Source organism: Papaver somniferum, chromosome 5 (assembly GCF_003573695.1).
Source record: "Papaver somniferum cultivar HN1 chromosome 5, ASM357369v1, whole genome shotgun sequence".
Classification (NCBI taxonomy): Eukaryota; Viridiplantae; Streptophyta; class Magnoliopsida; order Ranunculales; family Papaveraceae; genus Papaver; species Papaver somniferum.
Window position 1 is genome coordinate 180,575,327 of NC_039362.1, and position 21,296 is coordinate 180,596,622.

At 37.8% G+C, this 21,296-nt stretch overlaps 2 protein-coding genes, 1 long non-coding RNA gene, 10 other non-coding genes and 1 pseudogene across 13 annotated transcripts; 12 read left to right on the forward strand and 2 right to left on the reverse strand.

Moving 5' to 3' along the window:
• Window positions 1–403: 403 nt before the first annotated feature.
• Window positions 404–2,527, reverse strand: LOC113280234 (protein MAINTENANCE OF MERISTEMS-like). The gene is made up of 5 exons (XM_026528884.1): window positions 2,462–2,527; window positions 1,605–2,327; window positions 1,320–1,508; window positions 849–1,229; window positions 404–763 (listed from the first exon to the last, which is right to left on the reverse strand). The coding sequence occupies exons 1-5, from the start codon at window positions 2,525–2,527 to the stop codon at window positions 404–406; spliced, it is 1,719 nt and encodes a 572-aa protein (XP_026384669.1).
• A 60-nt stretch (window positions 2,528–2,587) lies between these two features.
• LOC113280235 (transcription initiation factor TFIID subunit 11-like) lies at window positions 2,588–3,926 on the reverse strand. The gene is made up of 3 exons (XM_026528885.1): window positions 3,790–3,926; window positions 2,767–3,146; window positions 2,588–2,718 (listed from the first exon to the last, which is right to left on the reverse strand). Exons 1-3 carry the CDS (start codon window positions 3,924–3,926, stop codon window positions 2,588–2,590), a joined length of 648 nt encoding a protein of 215 aa, XP_026384670.1.
• A 449-nt stretch (window positions 3,927–4,375) lies between these two features.
• Window positions 4,376–7,638, forward strand: LOC113283844. Its single transcript, XR_003327707.1, has 2 exons — window positions 4,376–4,613; window positions 6,574–7,638. It is a non-coding gene; the product is annotated as an uncharacterized LOC113283844 (long non-coding RNA).
• On the forward strand, window positions 4,865–4,946 carry LOC113284768. The gene has a single exon (XR_003328382.1). It is a non-coding gene; the product is annotated as a small nucleolar RNA SNORD25 (small nucleolar RNA).
• On the forward strand, window positions 4,996–5,132 carry LOC113285087. Its single transcript, XR_003328586.1, has one exon. It is a non-coding gene; the product is annotated as a small nucleolar RNA snoR136 (small nucleolar RNA).
• LOC113284939 lies at window positions 5,153–5,248 on the forward strand. The gene has a single exon (XR_003328462.1). It is a non-coding gene; the product is annotated as a small nucleolar RNA R64/Z200 family (small nucleolar RNA).
• On the forward strand, window positions 5,473–5,577 carry LOC113285017. The gene has a single exon (XR_003328532.1). It is a non-coding gene; the product is annotated as a small nucleolar RNA Z107/R87 (small nucleolar RNA).
• On the forward strand, window positions 5,659–5,756 carry LOC113284764. The gene has a single exon (XR_003328377.1). It is a non-coding gene; the product is annotated as a small nucleolar RNA R30/Z108 (small nucleolar RNA).
• On the forward strand, window positions 5,822–5,912 carry LOC113285044. The gene has a single exon (XR_003328557.1). It is a non-coding gene; the product is annotated as a small nucleolar RNA snoR31 (small nucleolar RNA).
• Window positions 6,025–6,127, forward strand: LOC113285005 (annotated as a pseudogene).
• On the forward strand, window positions 6,575–6,679 carry LOC113285016. Its single transcript, XR_003328531.1, has one exon. It is a non-coding gene; the product is annotated as a small nucleolar RNA Z107/R87 (small nucleolar RNA).
• On the forward strand, window positions 7,148–7,243 carry LOC113284940. The gene has a single exon (XR_003328463.1). It is a non-coding gene; the product is annotated as a small nucleolar RNA R64/Z200 family (small nucleolar RNA).
• Window positions 7,337–7,461, forward strand: LOC113284713. Its single transcript, XR_003328337.1, has one exon. It is a non-coding gene; the product is annotated as a small nucleolar RNA SNORD14 (small nucleolar RNA).
• Window positions 7,639–8,262: 624 nt separating the features above from the next.
• Window positions 8,263–8,371, forward strand: LOC113284914. Its single transcript, XR_003328440.1, has one exon. It is a non-coding gene; the product is annotated as a small nucleolar RNA Z103 (small nucleolar RNA).
• Window positions 8,372–21,296: the final 12,925 nt, after the last annotated feature.

Here is a 21,296-nt window from a genome sequence, read left to right on the forward strand (position 1 = left end):
GACCCTTTAATAAAATCAGACAGAGAAGTGCCTTGGACTACGGGTGAGTCGTTGGTCTTCATAAAACCTGTTGACGACTCTAACATTAAATTAATTTCAACAGGTTTGGAGTCGTTGGTCTTCATAAAATATGTTGACGACTGTAAAACATTTTAAGGTGACTTAAATTTTTATATTTAGATTCGTTGATCTGCAAAACATTTTTTACCGACTTAAATAAGCACAACAACTTCTAAACAACATGCTAAATTGTTAGGAAACCCAATCCACACAAAATACTGATAATACGAACTACAGAAAATAGTTGTATCTAAGAAAGACGTAAGTTAAAATCGACAATACTAAAATACATAAGTTCTAAATGTTAAACCATACACTTTAAAGTTCTAGCCATAAGTTCTTCTCACTCACTACTACCACCTTGACCTCGACCTCCGCCTCGACCTCTCTGACTTCCCTGAGTTGATGATGTCCGACTTTTCTTTGAATAACCTTGTCCAGGACTGCCCCTTTGAGAACCACCATCTTCTCCACTACCTTGATCATCAACATCTCCATTTTGAGCAAGTTCTTGTGTTAGTTGGCTAGTTGTTCTCCTTGTCCTCTTACATTGCTTTTCCAGATCAGCGAACATTTTCTTTGCTTGTGGATTTTCAATGTGTTGGCAGTACTCAGCATACATGCGACTTGGCTCAGGTTCTATGACTTCTCCTTTGTCGGCTTTGCAGCAAAACGACTTCATAAAAATCTTCATTCGTTCCCTCTATTTGCATTCAAATACCGATTAATATTAACATAATTAAAAATGTATCTAAATGATTAACACAATTCGAAAAATAAGTACTTACCACAAGCTTAAAAATGGAAGAGTCATCTCTAGTGTCGGCTGTAGAAGCAGCGGAAGATGCTTTGTTGCTCCTCCTACCCGTAGTCTGATCAATCCTAATGACTCGACCGTGGGAGAAGCCTTCATACCATGGCATGTAATCATCGGTTACCTCATGACCTTCATTAACATTCTCCCACCAAGAGATTTCTACCCTACTAGTACCCAAATGCCTATTATTCCAATGCTCAGTCTTAGGCTCAGGATCATAAGCAACAACCAACGCCTTTTTTTCCGCCTTGCATTTCCTTAATTTATATTTGAAGGGTGGTACATAATCCTCATCGGGTGAATCTTGAATATACCCAAGCTGACGCATTACTCTATGCGGATTGTACATTGACTATCCATAAGGGTAAAACAGAGGGCCATGGTAATATGTAAGATTTTGCAATCCTCCTACTCTATTTTCCTTGTAGGGATCAAAGGTTACCTCTTTGACTGTCATGTTGTCCAATTTTCGGCGCATGGATAACACCTTCAACTTCTGCGCTTCCTCCTTATCCTGAGGTCCAGTGTACTTGTATCGGGTTTCTTTTGGTTTAGTATTGTTCCATGTTGGTTGCAATTGGATGTCTTCATCGCTTTTGATCAATGAGGGGAAATGCTCGTAAATCCACACCTGAAACAACATCAAAACAATAAAAATAATGTTAAATCTAAAAACATAGAAAAATAAATATTACGAACAACGAACAAATTTGATAACTCAAATTACCTGAAGTAAAGCCAAGTTCCCGTTCATTTGAGAAGTTCTTTCCCGGGATGCCTTTGCTAGCTGAGCGTTCAAATGTGCTAATGTGGCAGTCCCCCACGAATACCTACTCACCTCCTCCAAGGTATCCAAAAGTTGAAGAAGGTTGACGCTGACTCTGTTTCCTTTGCTATCGAGAAATATAACCGAAGCAAGGACATACAACAAGTATGCGGCTGTTGTCGCACGAATTTCAAAATCAGAGAGTAGTTCATTGTCTCCATCTTTCTCAAGTGACCCCGCATACATCTTTCTAATCTTAATAAGTTTAAACTCTTTCTTTGGGTACTTCTTTCCCATCACAAAGAGGCCATACGTCTTCTTTTCATCCCATCCAAACAACTTCTCCGTCAATTCATAAATTTTCTTCCAATCTAGGTTCTTCTTGAACTTGTCTTCTGTCGATTTACCCTCAACCTGCAATCCTAGAATCTGTTCTGCGTCTTCGGGAATCAATGCCATCTCTCCAAAAGGGAATTGGAATGCATCGACTTCGCCGTAAAACCTCTCAGTCAAACATGATACTGCATCCTTGTCATATACAATCACAGAGTTTTGAACGACAACATACAAACCTGAGTTTTCAACAATGACTCTCACTCTTGGACATTCACCTTCTAGGGGCCATTTTTTCATTTTTGCATAAGAAGATTGGTGTCTAAATAGACGTGTGGCATTCTTATGATCCTACGAAAGACAAACAAATAAAATTAAAACAGAAGAAATTAAATATCAAAAAATTATATGAAAAGAAAAGGTGAGATTGTTACAATTGTCTCATTGATGGTACGGTCCCACGAGCTATCATATCCTAATAGAACCTTACTTCCATCTTTAGGTTTACCTCTGACTTTTCCGCCGGGTAGACGAGTAAGCTGCAAACGCATGGGTGGAACGTGTCGCGCGCTTGGTTTAATTGGGACTTTCTCCTTCGGCTTAGGCTGTTGCTATTGCTGTGGTTGCGCAACATCCTCCCCATCCTCCTGAATCTCCTCCTCCTCCTCATCATCATCATCATCATCATCACCGCCACTACCATCATTTCTTTCCTTACCATTTCCATCATTACCATCATCCTCTTCATCACTGCTACCACCACCATTTCCATCCCCATCCTCATCATTACCTTGATCCTCCTCTTCCTCAATCTCTGCCACCTCATTACCACCATTCAATCTATCGCCACCATTACCACCATTTCCTCCATTACCACCATTACCTTGATCACCATCCTCCTCATCATCATAAGCATCATATTCACCTACTTCTAATTCTTCATATTCCGCGACTTCTAATTCTTCATCGTTTGGGGTTGTAGATATAGCAGCAGATGATGAAGACGATGATACAGAGGAATCATCACATGGTTCTCTAGGTTCGCGGATATTTAAGGCTACCTCGCTCGGTGTTTTTCCTCGTAATAGACCCGCATTTAGGTATTTTGGGTTGTGGGGAGGTCTGGATGGAGGAGTTACCAAGACATTCTTATCCTTTTTATTCTTGTTACTGAAAGGCCAACAACAAATATATTTAAGAGTCGTCAGAAAAAAATCATAAAACAAACGACTCTCCATGTATATCATCAACGATTCTCATTTGTCTTCTTAACGATTCAAGCATTTTTTCATAACGATTCTTCCTATTTTTTAGGCAGAAGACCAAATATGTGTGGTGCAGAGTCATTTACTTTTAAAATTGGTCTTCCATAAAAGTCGTTAGTTGATTCCAATTATGTGGACGACTTTTTCCTTATTTGGGACAGAATGGTGGTTTGGAAAATCATGGAGTCGTTGATTAATAAAAACGGTCATCAGAAAAAACCACACAGGGTCGTTTTCACCTAAACAATTGGCTAACGATTTCCAGATTATTTCAACATGCATGTCAAAAGTTGTTAAGAAATCAAAACTGGTTAACGATTCTAACCTAAAAAAAAATCACTACAGCAGGAATCATTTTCTCCTAAACCCTAATGGTTGACGATTTCTACGAAGCACAACATGTATATGAAAAATCGTTAGACATTCAAACTTCGTGATTAACGACTCACATTCTGAGAAATCAATTTCTCGGATTCAAACCCTAATTTTCAGCAGAACATCAAATTAAACTAAAACCCAAGTTAGAGTAGGGGTTTTAAAGGACATACCATCTAATGGGAGCCATTTTTTTGTCCGGAGGTTTTGATTTCTTGCTTGTTCTCGAACACTCCTTCGTCGCTTTAACAGTATCAACGAGATTGATAATTTCATTGGCTAGTCTCGCAGTCTGCTTAGTACGTGCCATGTTTGTAGAAGAAGTTAATCGTCGATTAAAGTTTTCGCATCGACGATTTCGACGATGAATCGGATGGAAAAAAATTTCTCCACGGTCGTTAATGGAGAAGATGAAACATTGTTGTGAGAGGGAGGGGGAGAGGAGAAGATGAAACAGTTTTGTGATGGAATGAAATGGGGGCCTTACTTAAGTCTTAATAGGGTTTTAGGGTTATTTTTATGATAAGGGTAAAATGGTACTTTCACCATCATTTTGGAAGCTCCTTAGCTTTTCTGGTGTGGGTATAAATTTGTTGAGGCCCCTAATTATTTTTCAGGGCCCCCAATTAAGCGTGCCAAAAAGATGGGCCTTCTCTATTAAATAGTCAATTAAAGTCAGTCAAGTCAAATACCCTAGGATCCTAAAATCACCTATATAAACTCATCGAGACTCCAAAGTTGAAAACCCTAACTCTCTCCGCTCTCTTTCCTCCTCCTCGTTGCGGCGATGGTGGTGTTTTTTACCAGTGACTCTGAGCTGCAGATTTGATGGCGGCGGTGGTGGAAGATCCATCCATATCCTAGTTTGAACTGAATAAAAACTGAAGAGATTGGATTTTCACTTCAGCTCAAACTACGATCTGGATCTGTAACTCAAAGAAAAATAATCATATCTTACAATTTTACTTAGCTAGTCCATCATTGGCCTAGCTAACAGGTATAATCCTTTCTTGATTCTTTGAAATTAGTGTCTAAAATTAGTGTTTAGGCTTCTTTAATCTGGTCAACAGGATTTTTTTCAGTACCTGATTGACTCGTTCCCTTGAAGCAATATTAATTTGTTGCTATTGGTAATCTATTTACAATCTCGATTGCTCAATTGTTGCAACTGAGAATACATTTATAGCATAAAAATATGTAGATCTAAATCTTTCTGTGTGATTTGATTTATTGAAATTGTTTGATTGAAATGCCGATGATGATTAAACATAGACCTGTAATGATAGCGGAGATGACCGCAAAATTATAACATCTAAGGGGCTGAGGCATATGGTTTTTATGATTATTTTGATATTTGTTGTATGTTATTAGCTTCATTTTGTTCTGTGAACATTGTTGTTGTAGCTAGGTTAATTTAATTCTTGTGGCATATTTTTTGGTGAAGCAATAGAAATTGTTGCCCTCGCTATCCGGTGCTTCTTGTTATGTTGCATTTGGACGTTGGGTAACTACATTTTTCTATGATTATTAATAAAAGTTTTGCGGGGATGATTTATGAATATTTCACATGTCAGACTTCAGAGATTTTGGAAACAAGATCTATGAGAAGGCATTTCATTATTCTGAGCAGACACTAGTGGATTAGATGTATTGTTGGTTCAGAAATTTGATTGATTCTGGAAAGGGTGAGTCCCATTTTATGTGAGCGTGTGGTTTTGGATGAGTGTGAATTTTATTGTGGTGTGTATTTCTTTCGTAGTCAAAATCAAAATTAAGTCAAAATCTGTCTTTTTAAAAAAAAATTTAATTCATACTATAATTGCAGTCTCCATTCGTGAATTGATTATTGATTTAGAGATTGCGGTGATGACTCCATAATATCAAGCTCAACAGACCGGATGGCAGGTTTTTCTCTGTTGAGGAAATATTTGCGTGTCGACAACCCGCTGATCTGAGCAATCTCTTTTTAGTTTATCAATTCTCAATCTGTTTCTACAAATCTTCATTTATCTATTTTTTTGTTTTTTTTTGGGAAAATTAAGTAAGATATCAATGAGGATAACAAGCTCCCTCTTCTGAAACAAATCTGAGCACAACTGCTGGCTGAATCGAACCTAATACAATCGCCACTACTGAGTTATCTTGTAAATTCCCTTGTATTTTCTATGGTTTTGTTGTTTTAGTCTCTTTTGATAGTCAATTATACAGATGAGGATGAATGTTAAATACTATAATCCAACACTTGATCCGAGGAATTTGTTTCCCTTGAGGTTAAATGGTGAACTTCTGAATCTGTCGTCTTATCTAATCTAATTTTGACTTTAGGGGTTGATTTTTAGATTTTTTTTTATTCTTTTAATATTCCATGACGTTTTTTTTTCTTTGAGTCTTGAGATTGGATTTATTGTGTCATCAAGTGATGAAATGTGAAAGTTATAATCTTAGGACACCTTCCTACACAGTGTAAGCCAATGCTGTGGATGAGAAAAACATTTCTATTCTGATGATGATGATGATGATGATTTATAAATAAGTTCATTCTGTTTCTGTGAATGTACAAATGATGTTTTTGCAACTGTACATGTCACTGGTATTATACAAATGCTATGATGGTACTGTCGCATGCCTCTAAAGGCTTAATTATTTGGTGTTAAAACTGGCAGTCTTTTTGGAGTGGCTGACCAGGCGTAAAATGAAGAACCTTTTTGGGCATGGTGACCACATGAAAGCTATTTGACCCAAGAAAAAAGTATTAAATGTGAGTGCAGTTTTGGATGAGTGTAAATTTGATTGTGGCATGCATAAGTTCTTAGCTCTGGAGTTTCTGTTTTCTTCCTAGTTTAAACATTTGCTGTTTTCAAAATCAAAATTGAGTCTTTATAGGGTTGTAGTTTTTTTAATTCATATTGCAATTTCAGTGTTAGGGTTTTTGATTTGTGAAATGATTATCGATCTAGGGATTGCGGTGATGACTCCATAATATCAAGCTCAACAGACCGGATTGCAGGCTTTTCTCTGTCGAGGAAATATTTGCATGTCGATAACCCGCTGATCTGAGCAATCTCTTCTTAGTTTATCGGTGTTCTCCTCATGTTTAAGAATGATTTTTCTAGAAGTTGGGGTTTTGTATATGTTTCTTTTGATTAAGTTGTTTTTATAAATTCTTGACTGACTACCAACTCAAACTCCCCCAGAACTGCGCGCTCTCCCTTTAGATACTGTTTTTTGTGGGTCTCATGGCTTTCGTGTGAGACCCACCATTCCCCAAAAGAGGTTTTAATAACCCTTTATGGGAGTGGTGGGTCTCACACGAAAGCCATGAGACCCACCAGAAAAGCATCTCATGTGATGGGAGGTTATGGAGTAGTTGAAATTGGAGCTTTTAAGAATTTTGATGATTATCAATATTCATGTCAGACTTCATAGGTTTTGGAAACAGACACATTGTTATTAGTTTTAGAGATAACTTTTTTTCTTATTTCTAGTGTCACTGCATTGCCTGAGATTATAATGTGCATTTTGTTTTTAAAAGTCTTGCAAGGTTGATTTATGAATATTTCACATGTCAGACTTCAGAGATTTTGGAAACAAGATCTATGAGAAGGCATTTCATTATTCTGAGCAGACACTAGTGGGTTAGACAGATTTCATTAGATATATTGATATATTTTTGGTTCAGAAATTTGATATATTAGATATATTTTTAGGTTTGTTATTGATTGTTTATGATGATAAATCTAAGGCTTGTTTCTCAAGAACATTCGCAGTTGCTGACTAAGAGCTTTCGCCTTTCGCCGGGCTTGAGAGCTAATGCTGGTTTATTCCTTCCTTGGATATCTGAAACATGTTGACAAACTTTTCTTTGTACTTCTCTTCCTTGTATTTTCTTGAATCTCTGTTGCCTTCTTTTTATCGAAATTGTTCTTCGATACCTGGTCTGAAGGATGAATTGTGAGAACTTTTTTGTTCTTGCCTAGTTCATTTTTTTTGAAGTATTGCCTAATTCAATGGTGTTCTCCCCATGTTTAGGATTGTTATCTAAAAGTTAGGGTTTTGTTTATGTTTCTTTTGATCAAGTTGTTTTCATAAATTCTTGACTGACCGCCAACTCAGACTCCCCCAGAACTGTGCTCTCCCTTTAGATACTGTTTTTTGTGGGTCTCATGGTTTTCGTGTGAGATCCACCATTCCCCAAAAGAGGTTATAATACCCTTCCTGAGAGTGGTGGGTCTTACACGAAAACCATGAAACTCACCAGAAAAACATCTCATGTGATAGGCGGTTCGGAGTAGTTGAAATTGGCCCTTTTTAAGAATTCTTGATTCAATTTAAAGGTAAATGAGTTGAAGCACAGGGTAGTGTGCCGTGAGCTTTTAACCAAAACGACTTCTCCTTCCACAGAGCTTCAAGTATTTATGTACACCCTAGCAAGATTTTTGTCGTTTAAATTTTTTGTAGTAGTATTTTCAACTTGGTTGCCCTAGTAATATGATAACTACATTTTGGTTTTGATGATCTATGAATATTTCATACGTGAGACTTCATAGGTTTTGGATACAGACACGTTGTTATTAGTGTTAGAGATAATCTTTTTCTTATTTCTAGTGTCACTGTGTTGCCTCTTATTTTTCGAGGAGAATGATAAGGTGGAGATGATGATCCTTTCCCCAGCTGAGCGACTAAGATTATAATGTGCGTTTTGTTTAAATCTCTTTCTCAACAGAAGAGGTTTTCCAAGCCAGTACTCTGATTTATCTTTCCATCTTTAGGAAACACTTTAGGAAACATATGGTTGTGATTAGAGCTGGCAAACCAAGCCAAAACCCACGGGTTGGCCCGTCCCGTGAAAACCCGCACCCGTCCCGGATGGTAACTAAACAAGACGGGCGCGGGTTGTATAATTAGTGGCTTGTGAAGAAACTGGTTAACCCGGCCCGTACTGTGAAACCCGCGGCTGGTCCGTAATCCCGTAATTTCATTCCCGTACTGTTAAAGAGCAACAGATCCAGGCTCCAGTCCAGCCTCTTCTTCGACAGCAGAAATCAATCACTACCTCCCCCATCCATTGTTCTTCTTCCCACTGAGTTCCTCATATCAACACCACTAATCTCCCCCATCCATTGTTCTTCTTCCCACTGAGTTCCTCATATCAACACCACTAATTTGATTCTCTGAAATCTCGTTCTTGAACTGAGCTGCATTATCAACAGCACCACCAATCGAATCTCCTTCTGCAATCGATTAAACCCATTTCATCTTCACAGCATCAACAACTCCTTCAATTCCTTGACAATGACTATGAACCCATCTTGATTCTTCCCCGAACTCTTGATTCAAACCCACAATTCCTATGGCTTCTTGTTCTCTGAATTTCATATCTCAGAAACAATCGTAACAGATAAAATTACCTCAGCTCAGACCCATCCTTCAATTTCACATATACATGAACCCATCACTGAACATCAACATAACTCTAACTACAAATACATGCAGCTCCACTCCATCCCAAACTCAAGCCTTAGTTCCATTAGTACCAACAAAACTCGATAATTGAAACAACTCGATTCAGAAACTAAAATTAAATCAACTTAGAACCCTAATTGAAACAACTCGATTCAGGAACTCTAATTCCTAATTGGGGAAGAACAACAAGAACCCTAATTCTTAGAATCAAAATTAAATCCTATACAATCATCTCTACCTTAATCAATAACAAACCCATGAAATATTATACCAAAACAAATTCAATTTCATAAAGAAATCAATCAAAACTGAAACCCCAAATTTACCTGGTTTTGATTCTTTATCAGAACAATCTCCAATCGATAATTCAACATCCAAAATCTTCAACAAAACAAACTCATCCTGTAGTTCCGTTTAAATCTTCTTAATCCTTTCTCGTATCGAATTCCAAACAATTAACAGAAACCCTAATTTTACTTCTCTATTTCATCATCTCGAGCAGAACTATATCAATCCCCTGACTCTCCTCCTTAAAGATTCACCACCACAACAACACCTCCATCATATAATAGTTTCATCAAACACTTCTCTCAATCGATCTCTCACAAATTCTCAGAATCGCTCGGAAAAGAACTCAAGAAAAACGAAGATGAAGAAGAAATATTGAAATAAGAAAAAAGAAGAATAAGAGAGAATAAGAGAAGGGATACGACTCTCAAAGATAGTTAGGAATTAACCCGTGAGCACCCGTGAACCCGCAAGCTTTACCCGGGACGGGCGCGGATCGGATAAATGACCACCCGTGAAGAATTTCAACCCGCAAGCTTAGGCTTGTATTAACCCGTAACCCGCGGGTTGGTCACAAGCCAGCCCCGTCCCGCCCGTTTGCCAGCTCTAGTTGTGATTTTGCTTGTCTTACAAAAGCTTTTGTTTGGGGCCCTCTTATTTGCACATATAGCCTATGGTATGTTGTTGTTTTTCACCTTTTGATCACCACTTTCTGATTTTGCAAAATTATAGTTTTATAGTTTGTTGTTGATTGTTTATGATGATAAATCTAATGCTGCTTATTCCTTCCTTGGATGTCTGAAACATGTTCACAAACTGTTCTTTTTCTTTGTAATTGTTTTCCGTGTATATGTTCTCGAATCTTGACTGCCTTCGTTAATCAATCTTTGGTTCCAGCTTTATCAGCCAGATATAAGCGTTGCTGATGATGTTACGTTCTCAATCGTTTTTGTTTTTTGCTTTGATCTTTATACAAGTAATGTTACATGCCCTAAAGCCTAATCTTGTTGTATGGATCTACTTGCCTAAATCATCATCATCATTGGTGTTCTCCTTATTTTTTATTTTTTTTTTTTATTTTCAAAGTTTGTTTTTAACCAAAACGACTTCTCCTTCCACTGAGCTTCAACTATCTGTATACAGTATACATTTCCTTCTCTATCATTTTTAAGTTTTCGTCGATACACACACCCTAATAAGATCCGTGTTTAGGTATTTGTATTAATTGGGTACCTAGTTGGGAAGTTTGCCTATTTTCAACTTGGTAACTGTAGTAATACGAGAAATATATTCTTTTAATCATGCCCCCCCATTGCTTTAATCCTTGGATCTCTAAAACATTTTGACAAAACTTTTCCTTGTGATTCTTTTTGTTTATTCTTGGATGTGCTTTCTTTTTTTGATTGTTATTATCATAATCTGGTATGTTTCTCTTTTGAGGTTGAACCAGGTATGTTCTTACTTTGTTTTTCTCTTTTCAATGATTTAGTGCACACAGTAGCGGAGCAGCTTAAATCTGGTCTTATGGATCTATTTGCAGAACTTATTTGCCTAAATGTGTAAGAATATTGTTTTGTCAAAATTTGGTATTCGTTTACGTATCTTTTGATTAATTGGTTTTTAGAAATTCCTAACTGACCCTCAACTCAAACTCACCCAAAACAACCCTCTTAGATACTTTTTAGGGGGTCTCATGGCTTTTGTATGGGACCTACCATTCTACAAAAAGCTTCAAAAGGATAATGAAGAACCTTTTTTGGGAATGGTGGGCCGCACACGAAAGCCAACGGACCCACCAGAAAAGCATCTCATGTGATGGTGCCATTTTGTTGTAGTTGAAATTCATGTGAAGGGGCAGTTTTGTTGTAGTTGAAATTGGTGATTTAGAATAGAAAGACCTAAAAAACCTTTGCCGTTGGCCTTTAACCAAAACGACTTCTCCTTCCACCGAGCTTCAACTATCTGTATAGAATTCCTTCTCTTTCATTCTTAAGTTTTCATTGATATACGCAGTTGACTTATCGTCTTACTTAATAAACCAAACATTTTAATAATGTTGTCATACACCCTAGATTTGTGTTTAGTTTAAATTTTTGTATTACTTGGGCACCTAGTTGGGAAGTGTGCCTGTTTTCAACTTGGTTACTGTAGTAATATGAGAAATATAAGAATTATCCTTACATCATGTCCACCCATTGCGTACCCTAGTGTTAGCCAAATTAGATATTCAGATAGATATTCCATCTATCCGCATAATCCCTCTTTCCTTGAGGCGTAGGTCTTGTTTCTCATCAAGACTAACTTAATAAAAAACCTCAAGGAAAGACTGGATGTGCATTAACTTTTATGTCGTATTTGATACTTGCTGTATGCTGGCTTCACTTGTTCTTGTTCTGTGAACATTGCATATTTTTATGGTGAAGTGACAAAAATTGCTGCCCATGCTATATACTGCTGCTTGCCATGTTGCATTTGAACTTTGGGTAACATATCAATGTGCTGTATCTTGTTTTGAGTCTAAACTAATTTTTAAATGTTACTAGGATTTAAAGTGGTCTTGCATGGGTGGTTCGGAAACAATCCACACGCCAGACTTCAGATGTTTTTGGGAAACATTAACTACGAGTAGACATTTCATTACTTTGAGCAGACATAAATCTACTAGATAAATACATGCCTAATGATTGTCAGTTTATTTGATATGTTCAATATCTGGCTGCAAAGAAGGAACTAGAGTCTGCAGAACAGGTGAAAGATGTTTGTTAGAATCTGATTCTGATGTATTGTTTAGTAAGATTCTATGTTCTGCTGTTCATAGTGACTCAAATTTAGTGTAAAACTGAATGCCGATGATGACTACACATATAGACTTGTAATAATTGCGGAGATGACCGCACAATCCTGTTTTTCTTAATAGATGGTCGAAGTAGAAGATTTGAAGCCACCACTTACCCTATGTCATGAAGATAATGGAAGGGAACCATGGAAATTGGCAGGTACTACCCCATATTCCTTAGATAAATAAACATAACTTATGTATGGCCTGTGAGCTGAAATGGGGGATGAATTTAGACGATGTTTTTCTTTTTTGGTGATGTTCCATGTTGATCATCCTTGCAGGGGCTGAGGCATATTGAATCTCCATTAAAATTTATGTTAGAAGATTATCTTTTGGGATTTAGCGTATTTCTGGTGTCACGCCTTGGGTCGTGCTTCTTGTTTTTTGAGGAGACTGGTAGGAGGGATGGAAGAAGTAATAATGGTCCTTCTCAGCTGATCGATTAAGATTATAATTTGTGTTTTGTTTGCACCTCCTAACATAGCGGGTGTATTTTTGTTTTCCAAGCCAGTACTCTGATTAATCTTCCATTCTTCTCTTTAGAAAATAAATATTTTTAAATCTTGAAATAGCTCTCTGGCCTTCATATGGCCTATGTGATAGTTGCAGACTTGCAGTTTAATCCTTTTTATATGGTAATTGAAAGAAGTACCATAGATTTGCAAAATTCCAGATAGATTTGCAAATTTAATCAAGTTAGCAATTGGCTCATTTTAGTCTTACTTTGTAGTCTTTGTTATTCTTATAGTTGAACAATTCCATTCACACCATGTGTTATTATTACTTGGCGTTTTCATTCCTTTGTACCTTTTCTTTGTTTGCTAGGTTATTGTATTCATAATTTTGATCTATGAAATGGTATCTGGTATATTTTGTGTTTGACCTTGAAGCAATTTTGTTGTCTTTGACGTGCCTGGTGGAAGTTTATTGTTCTTTTGCCTGCAAGTAGCATTAGTTGTCTTTTATGTGTTTAAATTCTTGATTGAACAGTGTGGGTGTTGCAGGGGGTATGGGAAGACGAAGACTGATTTATCTGATCTGGAACTAAGAGATTATGGTGTGCAGCTTTAAAGAACTAAGAATTGAAGAACTGATGATTTTCAGTAACTACTGCAACTTCCATCTCCACCGACTTCTCAGTTTAACCTAACGGTATGGGTGTGCATATGGATGGAGATGTATGTGGCGTTAATTTTTGAAGCACTTCCATTATAGGCCAGTCAGATAAATTGAAGATGTGTTTCGATGAAAATTTGAGTCTCTAAATCAAGCTATAACCAAAGCTACTTTGTTTTCCCCGAGGGAGCAAAGTCCCCTAGGAAAGAGAGTGGTATAATATGTTTTTGTGTAAAGCTGCCTTTTTTGTCATTTGGTTTTCTTATTTTTTTGAAGTTTGTTGGAGCTTAAGAACTTACATGTGAGTTGTGCAACTTGTATTGGTACTTAGAAAACTCACTTAGAATTTACTAGTTAGAAGAATTTATGAACTTTCTTTAGTACCTACAGAATTGTGTGTGCAATAGAACAGAATTGAAAAATAACTTTATCTGAAATGGTGCAATAGAACTTGGCCAAATTACGACTACACTCCCAGAGTCCTAGTTTTCAATGCAATGTCTTGTTCACAAAAAATAAATAAATTACGACTACACAAAACTTGGCACAAATTCTGTAAATCTTGATATTCCTTGATATTTGCTAGGCTCTTTCTTTCTATTATTTCCTAATAGCCGTGTGTGTTGGTGTTTATTCGCGCAAATGTACTGATTTTCTGGATCCTTGTTGCGTGCATGTTCTTGGTCTTTTACCTGAGTACCCGTTGATCGAGTTAAGTGACACTAGGCTCCTCTCAACATAAGCTTCTATGTTCCATTTGTGTCTTGGAATGTGCTGAATTTCGGTAACTTCACATTTTTGACTCACCGGATCATATAAAACTAAACAACAATTCTTTTCGCATCCATTGGTTGTTACGAATAAAACTTCACCTTTCTTGAACTCCCAAAGCAATTTCACGTAGAGAATAGGTTCTTCAACTTCTCGGAGCTGGGCAACAAACAATTTAGTCCACGATTCTATCACGCTGTTATCCTTCATCACCCATACTTCAATATTAAAACCATTGTATTGTGTTAAAGTCTGCCGGCATCCAACTCAAAATCAATTGGTCATGAGTGGTGCGGCATTTCCATATTATATTTTAAGTTAACTAAACGGATTATAGCGATGTGGGACTATTTGTCCTTTCACATGCCCCTTCACGTGTAAGGCCAGTCACTGGGGCTCACACGTGGATCTACGTACGGGTTACCAGTCCATCGGTAACAGGTGTACACAGGTGAATGACTAAATCAGGGGGTAACACCTCGGCCAGTATCGACACTGGCCTACACCCTGGGTGTACAAGTGACAAAATCGGTGAAACACTTCCGCCAAGTAACTTGGCCTACACCTGGCGTACGCAGGCCTGGGTCTGGGGCTTATCTCTGATACCATGTTAAAGTCTGCGGGCATCCAACTCAAAACCAATTGGCCATGAATGGTGCGGCCCTTCCATATTATATTTTAAGTTAATTAAGCGGATTATAACGATGTGGGACTATTTGTCCTTTCACATATTGCATTACGCTAAGGCACCATCCTAAAACACCAATCGTCATGAGATGAGAATTCCTATTCAATATTTCGTCTACCTCTGGGGTAACTGCTACTTCGTTGAAGTCCTGAACACCATGTATACCAAAATAAACAATACATGTTTTCCTTGATTGAAGTTGCATCGTTATCCAGTGAAAAGCTCCACGTACGTATATTACTTCCGCCTCACGGTACATACGCAACATTTCATAAGGGACCATTTTGGGTAAGGTTTTCCATGAATTTGATCTTAATGTGTAAAATTGAACTCCACAACCATAACAAACTCGATGCAGTGCATAACTACACCTTAGATATCTGCCGTAACATGTAGCTACAACAATCTCATAATCATTGGTATTGCAATTATAACCAACCCCATACGTGACATTGTCTACGTCCATTCGATCCATATTCAGATAAATTTCTGGTCCATCTTTAGGTTTTGGAATTGATATTTCTTTCAACTCATTACTATATGGATTCCCAAGCCAATAGCTTGTCAGGATTTTATAAGGGAATTATCACTGACAACCGCGGAATAACGGATCTGAGATATTATGATGAATAATAAGTAAACCAAGCACAAACAACCATAATAATACGAAAAAGATAAATCAACTCACAAGACACAAGATTTATAATGGTTCGACCAATACATACAACTTGTATATATTGTCTACGTCCACTTTGAGCCGCACCAACTCAAATCCACTATGAAGAAAAAACGATTACAACGTCGTGTGAATCCCAGCAAACCCTTGGTTACACCGCAACAATTACCCGAGACGATAACCTTGTCTCTTGTTCCTCACCAATATGCTCTCACAAAGAAATCCTAACTTTAGCCCTAAAAGCTATACAAGAAATATCTCACCGATCTCTTAATCGTTTTCTACACAATACAATTCTACAAGGCCTAATGACCTATTTATATAGGTTACAAACTTGGCCACCAAGAATCCTAGCCGGTTTAGGAAACCCCTTCCCTAAATAACCACGGCTAACTTTAGGAAATAATTAATTAGTCTTCAATAACTAACAATCTCCCACTTTGAAGACTTATTGATTGTCTTCCATTCTTCAATTTTGGATTGACAGTGCTAAAACATCTTCCTTGTTAGTGCGGCTCCCCTCCCAGATCCTCATTCTGAGAGACCAACTAAAGTCTTGCAGAGCTTTTTAGCTTGTCTGATGTAACTCCCTTGGTAAACATATCCGTCGGATTCTTCGAACCAAGAATCTTCTCGAGCTTCAACTCTCCTTCTTCTAAGAGATCCCGAATGAAATGATAACGGATATCTATATGCTTCGTCCTAGCATGATAGGCCGAGTTCTTGGATAAATGTATAACACTTTGACTGTCGCTAAACAGAACATTATCTCCTTGTTCCTTGCCCAACTCAGCTAATAATTCTTGTAACCAAATCATCTCCTTGCTCACTTCCGTCACTTCTACGTACTCCGCTTCCGTAGTAGACAATGTCACCAATTTCTGTAACCTTGAGTTCCAACTCACTGCAGTTGACCCCATAGTATAAACATAACCGGTCGTACTTCGCCTTTTATCTACATCACCTGCGAAGAAGTCTGCATCCACATAACCCCTCAAAATAGAACCACCTTTTCCATAACACAACGGTACGTTTGTGTTACCTCTCAAATACCTGAGAATCCACTTCACAGCTTCCCAATGTTGTTTTCCTGGGTTGCTTGCATATCTACTCACTACTCCCACTACATGTGCAATATCCTGTCTCGTGCACACCATAACATACATTAGACTCCCAATAGCCGAAGAATATGGTACGTTAGACATGTACTCATTTTCTTCATCTGTCTTCGCACACTGCATATTCGAAAGACGAATTTGACTTCCAAGTGGAGAACTAACTGGTTTGGCATTCTCCATATTGAACCTTTTCAACACTCGTTCAATATATTTAGCCTGACTAAGCATAAGTACACCCTTAGCTCCGTCTCTTATGATCCTCATACCAAGAATCTGCTTTGCTTCACCAAGATCTTTCATAGCACACTTACTTGCTAATTGTTTCTTCAAATTCTCAACTTCTTGTAGAGATGTTCCGGCAACCAACATATCATCCACATACAGTAGTAATATGATGTAGTCAGAACCATTCCTTTTGAAGTAACAACAATGATCTGTATTACACCGTGAGTAACCACTTCTATGCATGAAGTTATCAAACTTCTTTTACCACTGTCTCGGGGCTTGTTTTAAACCGTACAAACTCTTCTTTAGCTTGCACACCATCTCTTCCTTTCCTTTTACTATGAATCCTTCTGGCTGCTTCATGTAAATTCTTCATCTAGGTCACCATGAAGAAAAGTTGTCTTTACATCCAACTGTTCAAGGTAGATATCTTCAGAAGCCACTAGACTTAACACTATTCTGATAGTAGTCATCTTTACAACTGGAAAAAATATCTCGTTGTAGTCAACACCAGGTTTCTGCTGAAAACCTTTCAAAACCAACCTCGCCTTGTAGCAAATTTCTCCATTTGCTTCAGATTTCATCCGATAAACCCACTTGTTATGCAACGCCTTCTTACTTGTTGGTAATTTTACTAACACCCAAGTTCCATTCTCATCAAGTGAATTTATCTCATCCTCCATAGCAAGTTTCCACTTGCCTGAATCATCAGCCGCTAGTGCTTCCTTAATATCTTCAAGTTCGCCTCCATCCGTAAGTAATAGATAATTTAAAGCATACCTTGGGTTTGGTTTAGGATTTCTTGACGATCTTCCTACTTCTTGTGAAACTGTAGGAATAACTCCCACTGCAGTAGAAGTCTCTTCAACTTGTACTTCTCTGCCATCAACAACATCATGCTCTTCTTGTTCCACACTTCTTCTAGAAACATCATCAATATCGATATACAACTCCTTATCGACGTTGCTTGACCTGACATCTTCAACTTGTGTTGTATTCCTGTCCTTGTACAACTCATTCTCATTAAAAGTGACATCTCTACTTCTAATAACTTTGTGACCCTCCTAGTCCCAAAGTTTATACCCAAAAGCGTCAATTCCATAACCAAGGAATATACACTTCTTTGCTTGAGCACCTATCTTAGACCTTTCACCGGGACTAAGATGAACATAACCAACACAACCAAAAACTTTCAAATAGGAAAGATTTACCTTTTTGTCAGTCCAAACTTCCTCTGGTATCTTCATATCTAATGAACTGCTAGGTGTCCTGTTAATTAGATAAGCAGCCGTCTCTGTTGCATGTGCCCAGAAGGTCTCGGGCAAACCAGACTGCAACTTCATGCACCTTGCACGTGCATTCAACGTCCAATTCATACGTTCTGCTACTCCATTCTCCTGTAGCGTCCTTGGAACTGTCCTCTCCAAACGAATTCCATTTGTAGCACATAACTGTAAGAATTCTGTTTTGTCATACTCGCCAACGTTGTCTGACCTTAGACACTTAAACTTCATACCAATTTCTGTTTCAACCAAAGCTTTCCACTTCTTAAACACTTCATACACCTCGAACTTATTCTTCATGAAGTAAAGCCACACCTTCCTTGAGTGATCATCAATAAAGGTGACATAATACTGGAACCCGCTGTGAGATGCAACATCAATTGGTCCCCATACATCCGTGTGAACCAAATCAAGTTTTGCACTTATCAAGTCTCTTCCCCCTCTGCTGAAACTAACCCGTTTTTGTTTTCCAAGAACACAGTCTTCACAAAAACTCATATCAACAGACTTCACCTTAGGTAGATATCCTCTCGAACATAGAATCTTCATGTTCTTCTCACTCATGTGCCTTAATCTTCTATGCCATAAGTTAGTGTCTTAACAACTACTAGCCACTGCTAAAGTAGTTCCATCTGAAGTCTGGTATAGAGTATTGGCTCTAACTCCACGATCTAATACCATAGCCCCTTTCTTTACTTTCCAATTTTAACACAACTTCACAGTCATCATAGCAAACTTGGCCCACAGACACCAAGTTCTTCTTCAAATTTGGAACGTGTCGTACATCCTTCAATTTCCATGTCGAACCATTGAATTTCAAGATCACATCACCCAAACCGATGATGTCGCATGCTTCACCGTCACCCAAGAATACTTGGACATAGTATCCTTCTTTATAAGAGATCATAATACTCTTATCACCTGTCGCATGGAAAGAAGCTCCCGAGTCTATAATCCAATACTCATCTTGCTTGTCCTCAGAGAGTAGTAGAAAACCTTCCGTAATCACCTTCTTGTTATCAACAAGGACCTTCACCGGTTCCGCAGCTGCAGCTACGTTGACCTCTTCTTTATTAACTTTGTTTCCACCATTATTAGCACCTTTGTTTTCCGGACAATCGCGCTTGAAGTGTCCTACTTTCTTACACGCCCAACACTCAACAATACCTCTAGGTCGAGATTGAGATCTCCCCTAGACTTCCCTCTAGACTTTCATCTGGATTTGTTGTTGTTGTTGTTCCTATTTGAACTCCTTCCTCTATCTTCATCATGCATACTTAAGGCGAGCTTGAAGAACTAGAAACATAACCTTATTCTATTCTTCTCCCCTCTTCAGCGATCAACCTTTGTTTCACATCATCAAGCTTCCACTTCTCGCTCCCTGCAGAATTGCTTATGCTTGTCCTTGTAGTCTCCCAACTCTTTGGTAATGACGACAACAAATGTAAAGCTTGAACTTCATCATCAAAAGTAATACTAACTTTTGAAAGCTGAGAAATAATTGATTTAAACTTCCTAAGATGTGCTGAAATCGCTTCGCCTTCTTGCATCTTCAGATTAAATAATTGTTCGCACAATATAATCTTTCCCGAGGCTGATGACCTTTGATACAACTTCTCAAGTTTATCCATAAGATTCGTCGTACTAGTTTCCTCTTGTACGTTATTGTAGACTTCCTCCGTTAGACATCTACAGATCACGGCTACACACTTGCGATCAAGAGTTGTCCATTCATCGTCTTTGCGTGCTCCCTTTTTCGCAACTCCACCCAATGGATCAACAAGGTCTTTCTCATATAGGTAGTCTTCCATCTGAGACTTCCAAAACGCAAAGTTCTTCCCATTAAAAAATTTAACCCTAGCTACCGTACTTTCGTTACTATCACCCATAACTCCCACTCCAATCGTACTACGATAAACCCTAAAGCTCTAACCCGATCTCTGATACCAGTTGTCAGGATTTTCTTAGGGAATAATCACTGACAAACGCAGAATGACGGATCTTGAGATATTATGATGAATAATAAATAAACCAAGCACAAGCAACCATAATAATACGAGAAAGATAAATCAACTCACAAGACTCAAGATTTATAGTGGTTCGACCAATACATACAACTTGTATATATTGTCTACGTCCACTTTGAGCCGCACCAACTCAAATCCACTATGGAGAAAAAACGATTATAACGTCGTGTGAATCCCAGCAAACCCTTGGTTACACCGCTACAATTACCAGAGATGATAACCTTGTCTCTTGTTCCTCACCAATATGCTCTCACTACGAAATCCTATCTTTAGCCCTAAAAGCTATACAAGAAATCTCTCACCGATCTCTTAATCGTTTTCTACACAATACAATTCTACAAGGCCTAATTACCCATTTATATAGGTTACAAACTTGACCACCAAGAATCCTAGCCAGTTTAGGAAACCCCTTCCCTAAATAACCACGACTAACTTTAGAAAATAATTAATTAGTCTTCAATAACTAACATAGCTTTTCTTCCAATGTTCGTAGCTTCTCGATGTTCTTATCAAAATCATACCATTACAAGAACCAACAATGTCAATTCCTAGACTTGTAACGTTCAATGGAGAATCCATCTTGACATACTCACACTGCTCGTTTTCGAATACCATGCATGATGATTCTGTGATATGCATGTAAAATTCACTGGCATCATAGTCAATGGAAAAACCATTCAGTTTTTCGCTTGCAATGCTGTGTTTAAGACGACTTTGGCAAAAATCAGGGTCCGTAAGTAAGTGATACCAATGTTTGCAAACGCACCTGAATCTACATATCGATTTTGCATGTGAATTTAACTGTATGTGAACAATGATATCATCTAGGAGGTCCGGAATGATCCTTTTTTCATCACTTCCTTTCTTTGTCGGGGCACTCTTCATTCTTCAAAACTGTGATGAGACACACGTAAAAATGGATGGAAGTATGGAACAAGGACTTTGGTTATATACTTTTCCTATTTCCCATCTTCATTTTACTTATTTCCCTTCCCCTTCACAATTTCTAAAATCACTTTATTTTTTATTTCTGATTTTTCCTATTTACCACCAATAAAAATCAAATTGATTTTGACCAAGACTGTTACCATTTTTATTTATCTTCTTCTTCATCCTCTTTTTTATTGTACAAAATCAAAAAATATCAAGTTAAAAATTCTAGGTTAGATTCCAATTAATTGTTATG

Excerpts from the sequence above, each read along its gene's own strand:
- LOC113280234 (XM_026528884.1), bottom strand. The coding sequence starts at position 2,527 with ATGCGTTTGCAGCTTACTCGTCTACCCGGCGGAAAAGTCAGAGGTAAA. Across the intron at positions 1,509-1,604 it reads GGAACTTGGCTTTACTTCAG|GTGTGGATTTACGAGCATTT; the intron begins GTAATTTGAGTT and ends ATGTTGTTTCAG. Across the intron at positions 764-848 it reads CTTCCATTTTTAAGCTTGTG|AGGGAACGAATGAAGATTTT; the intron begins GTAAGTACTTAT and ends GAATGCAAATAG.
- LOC113280235 (XM_026528885.1), bottom strand. The coding sequence starts at position 3,926 with ATGGCACGTACTAAGCAGACTGCGAGACTAGCCAATGAAATTATCAAT. Across the intron at positions 3,147-3,789 it reads AAAATGGCTCCCATTAGATG|TAACAAGAATAAAAAGGATA; the intron begins GTATGTCCTTTA and ends TTGGCCTTTCAG. Across the intron at positions 2,719-2,766 it reads TGAGGAAGAGGAGGATCAAG|AGGATGATGGTAATGATGGA; the intron begins GTAATGATGAGG and ends GCAGTGATGAAG.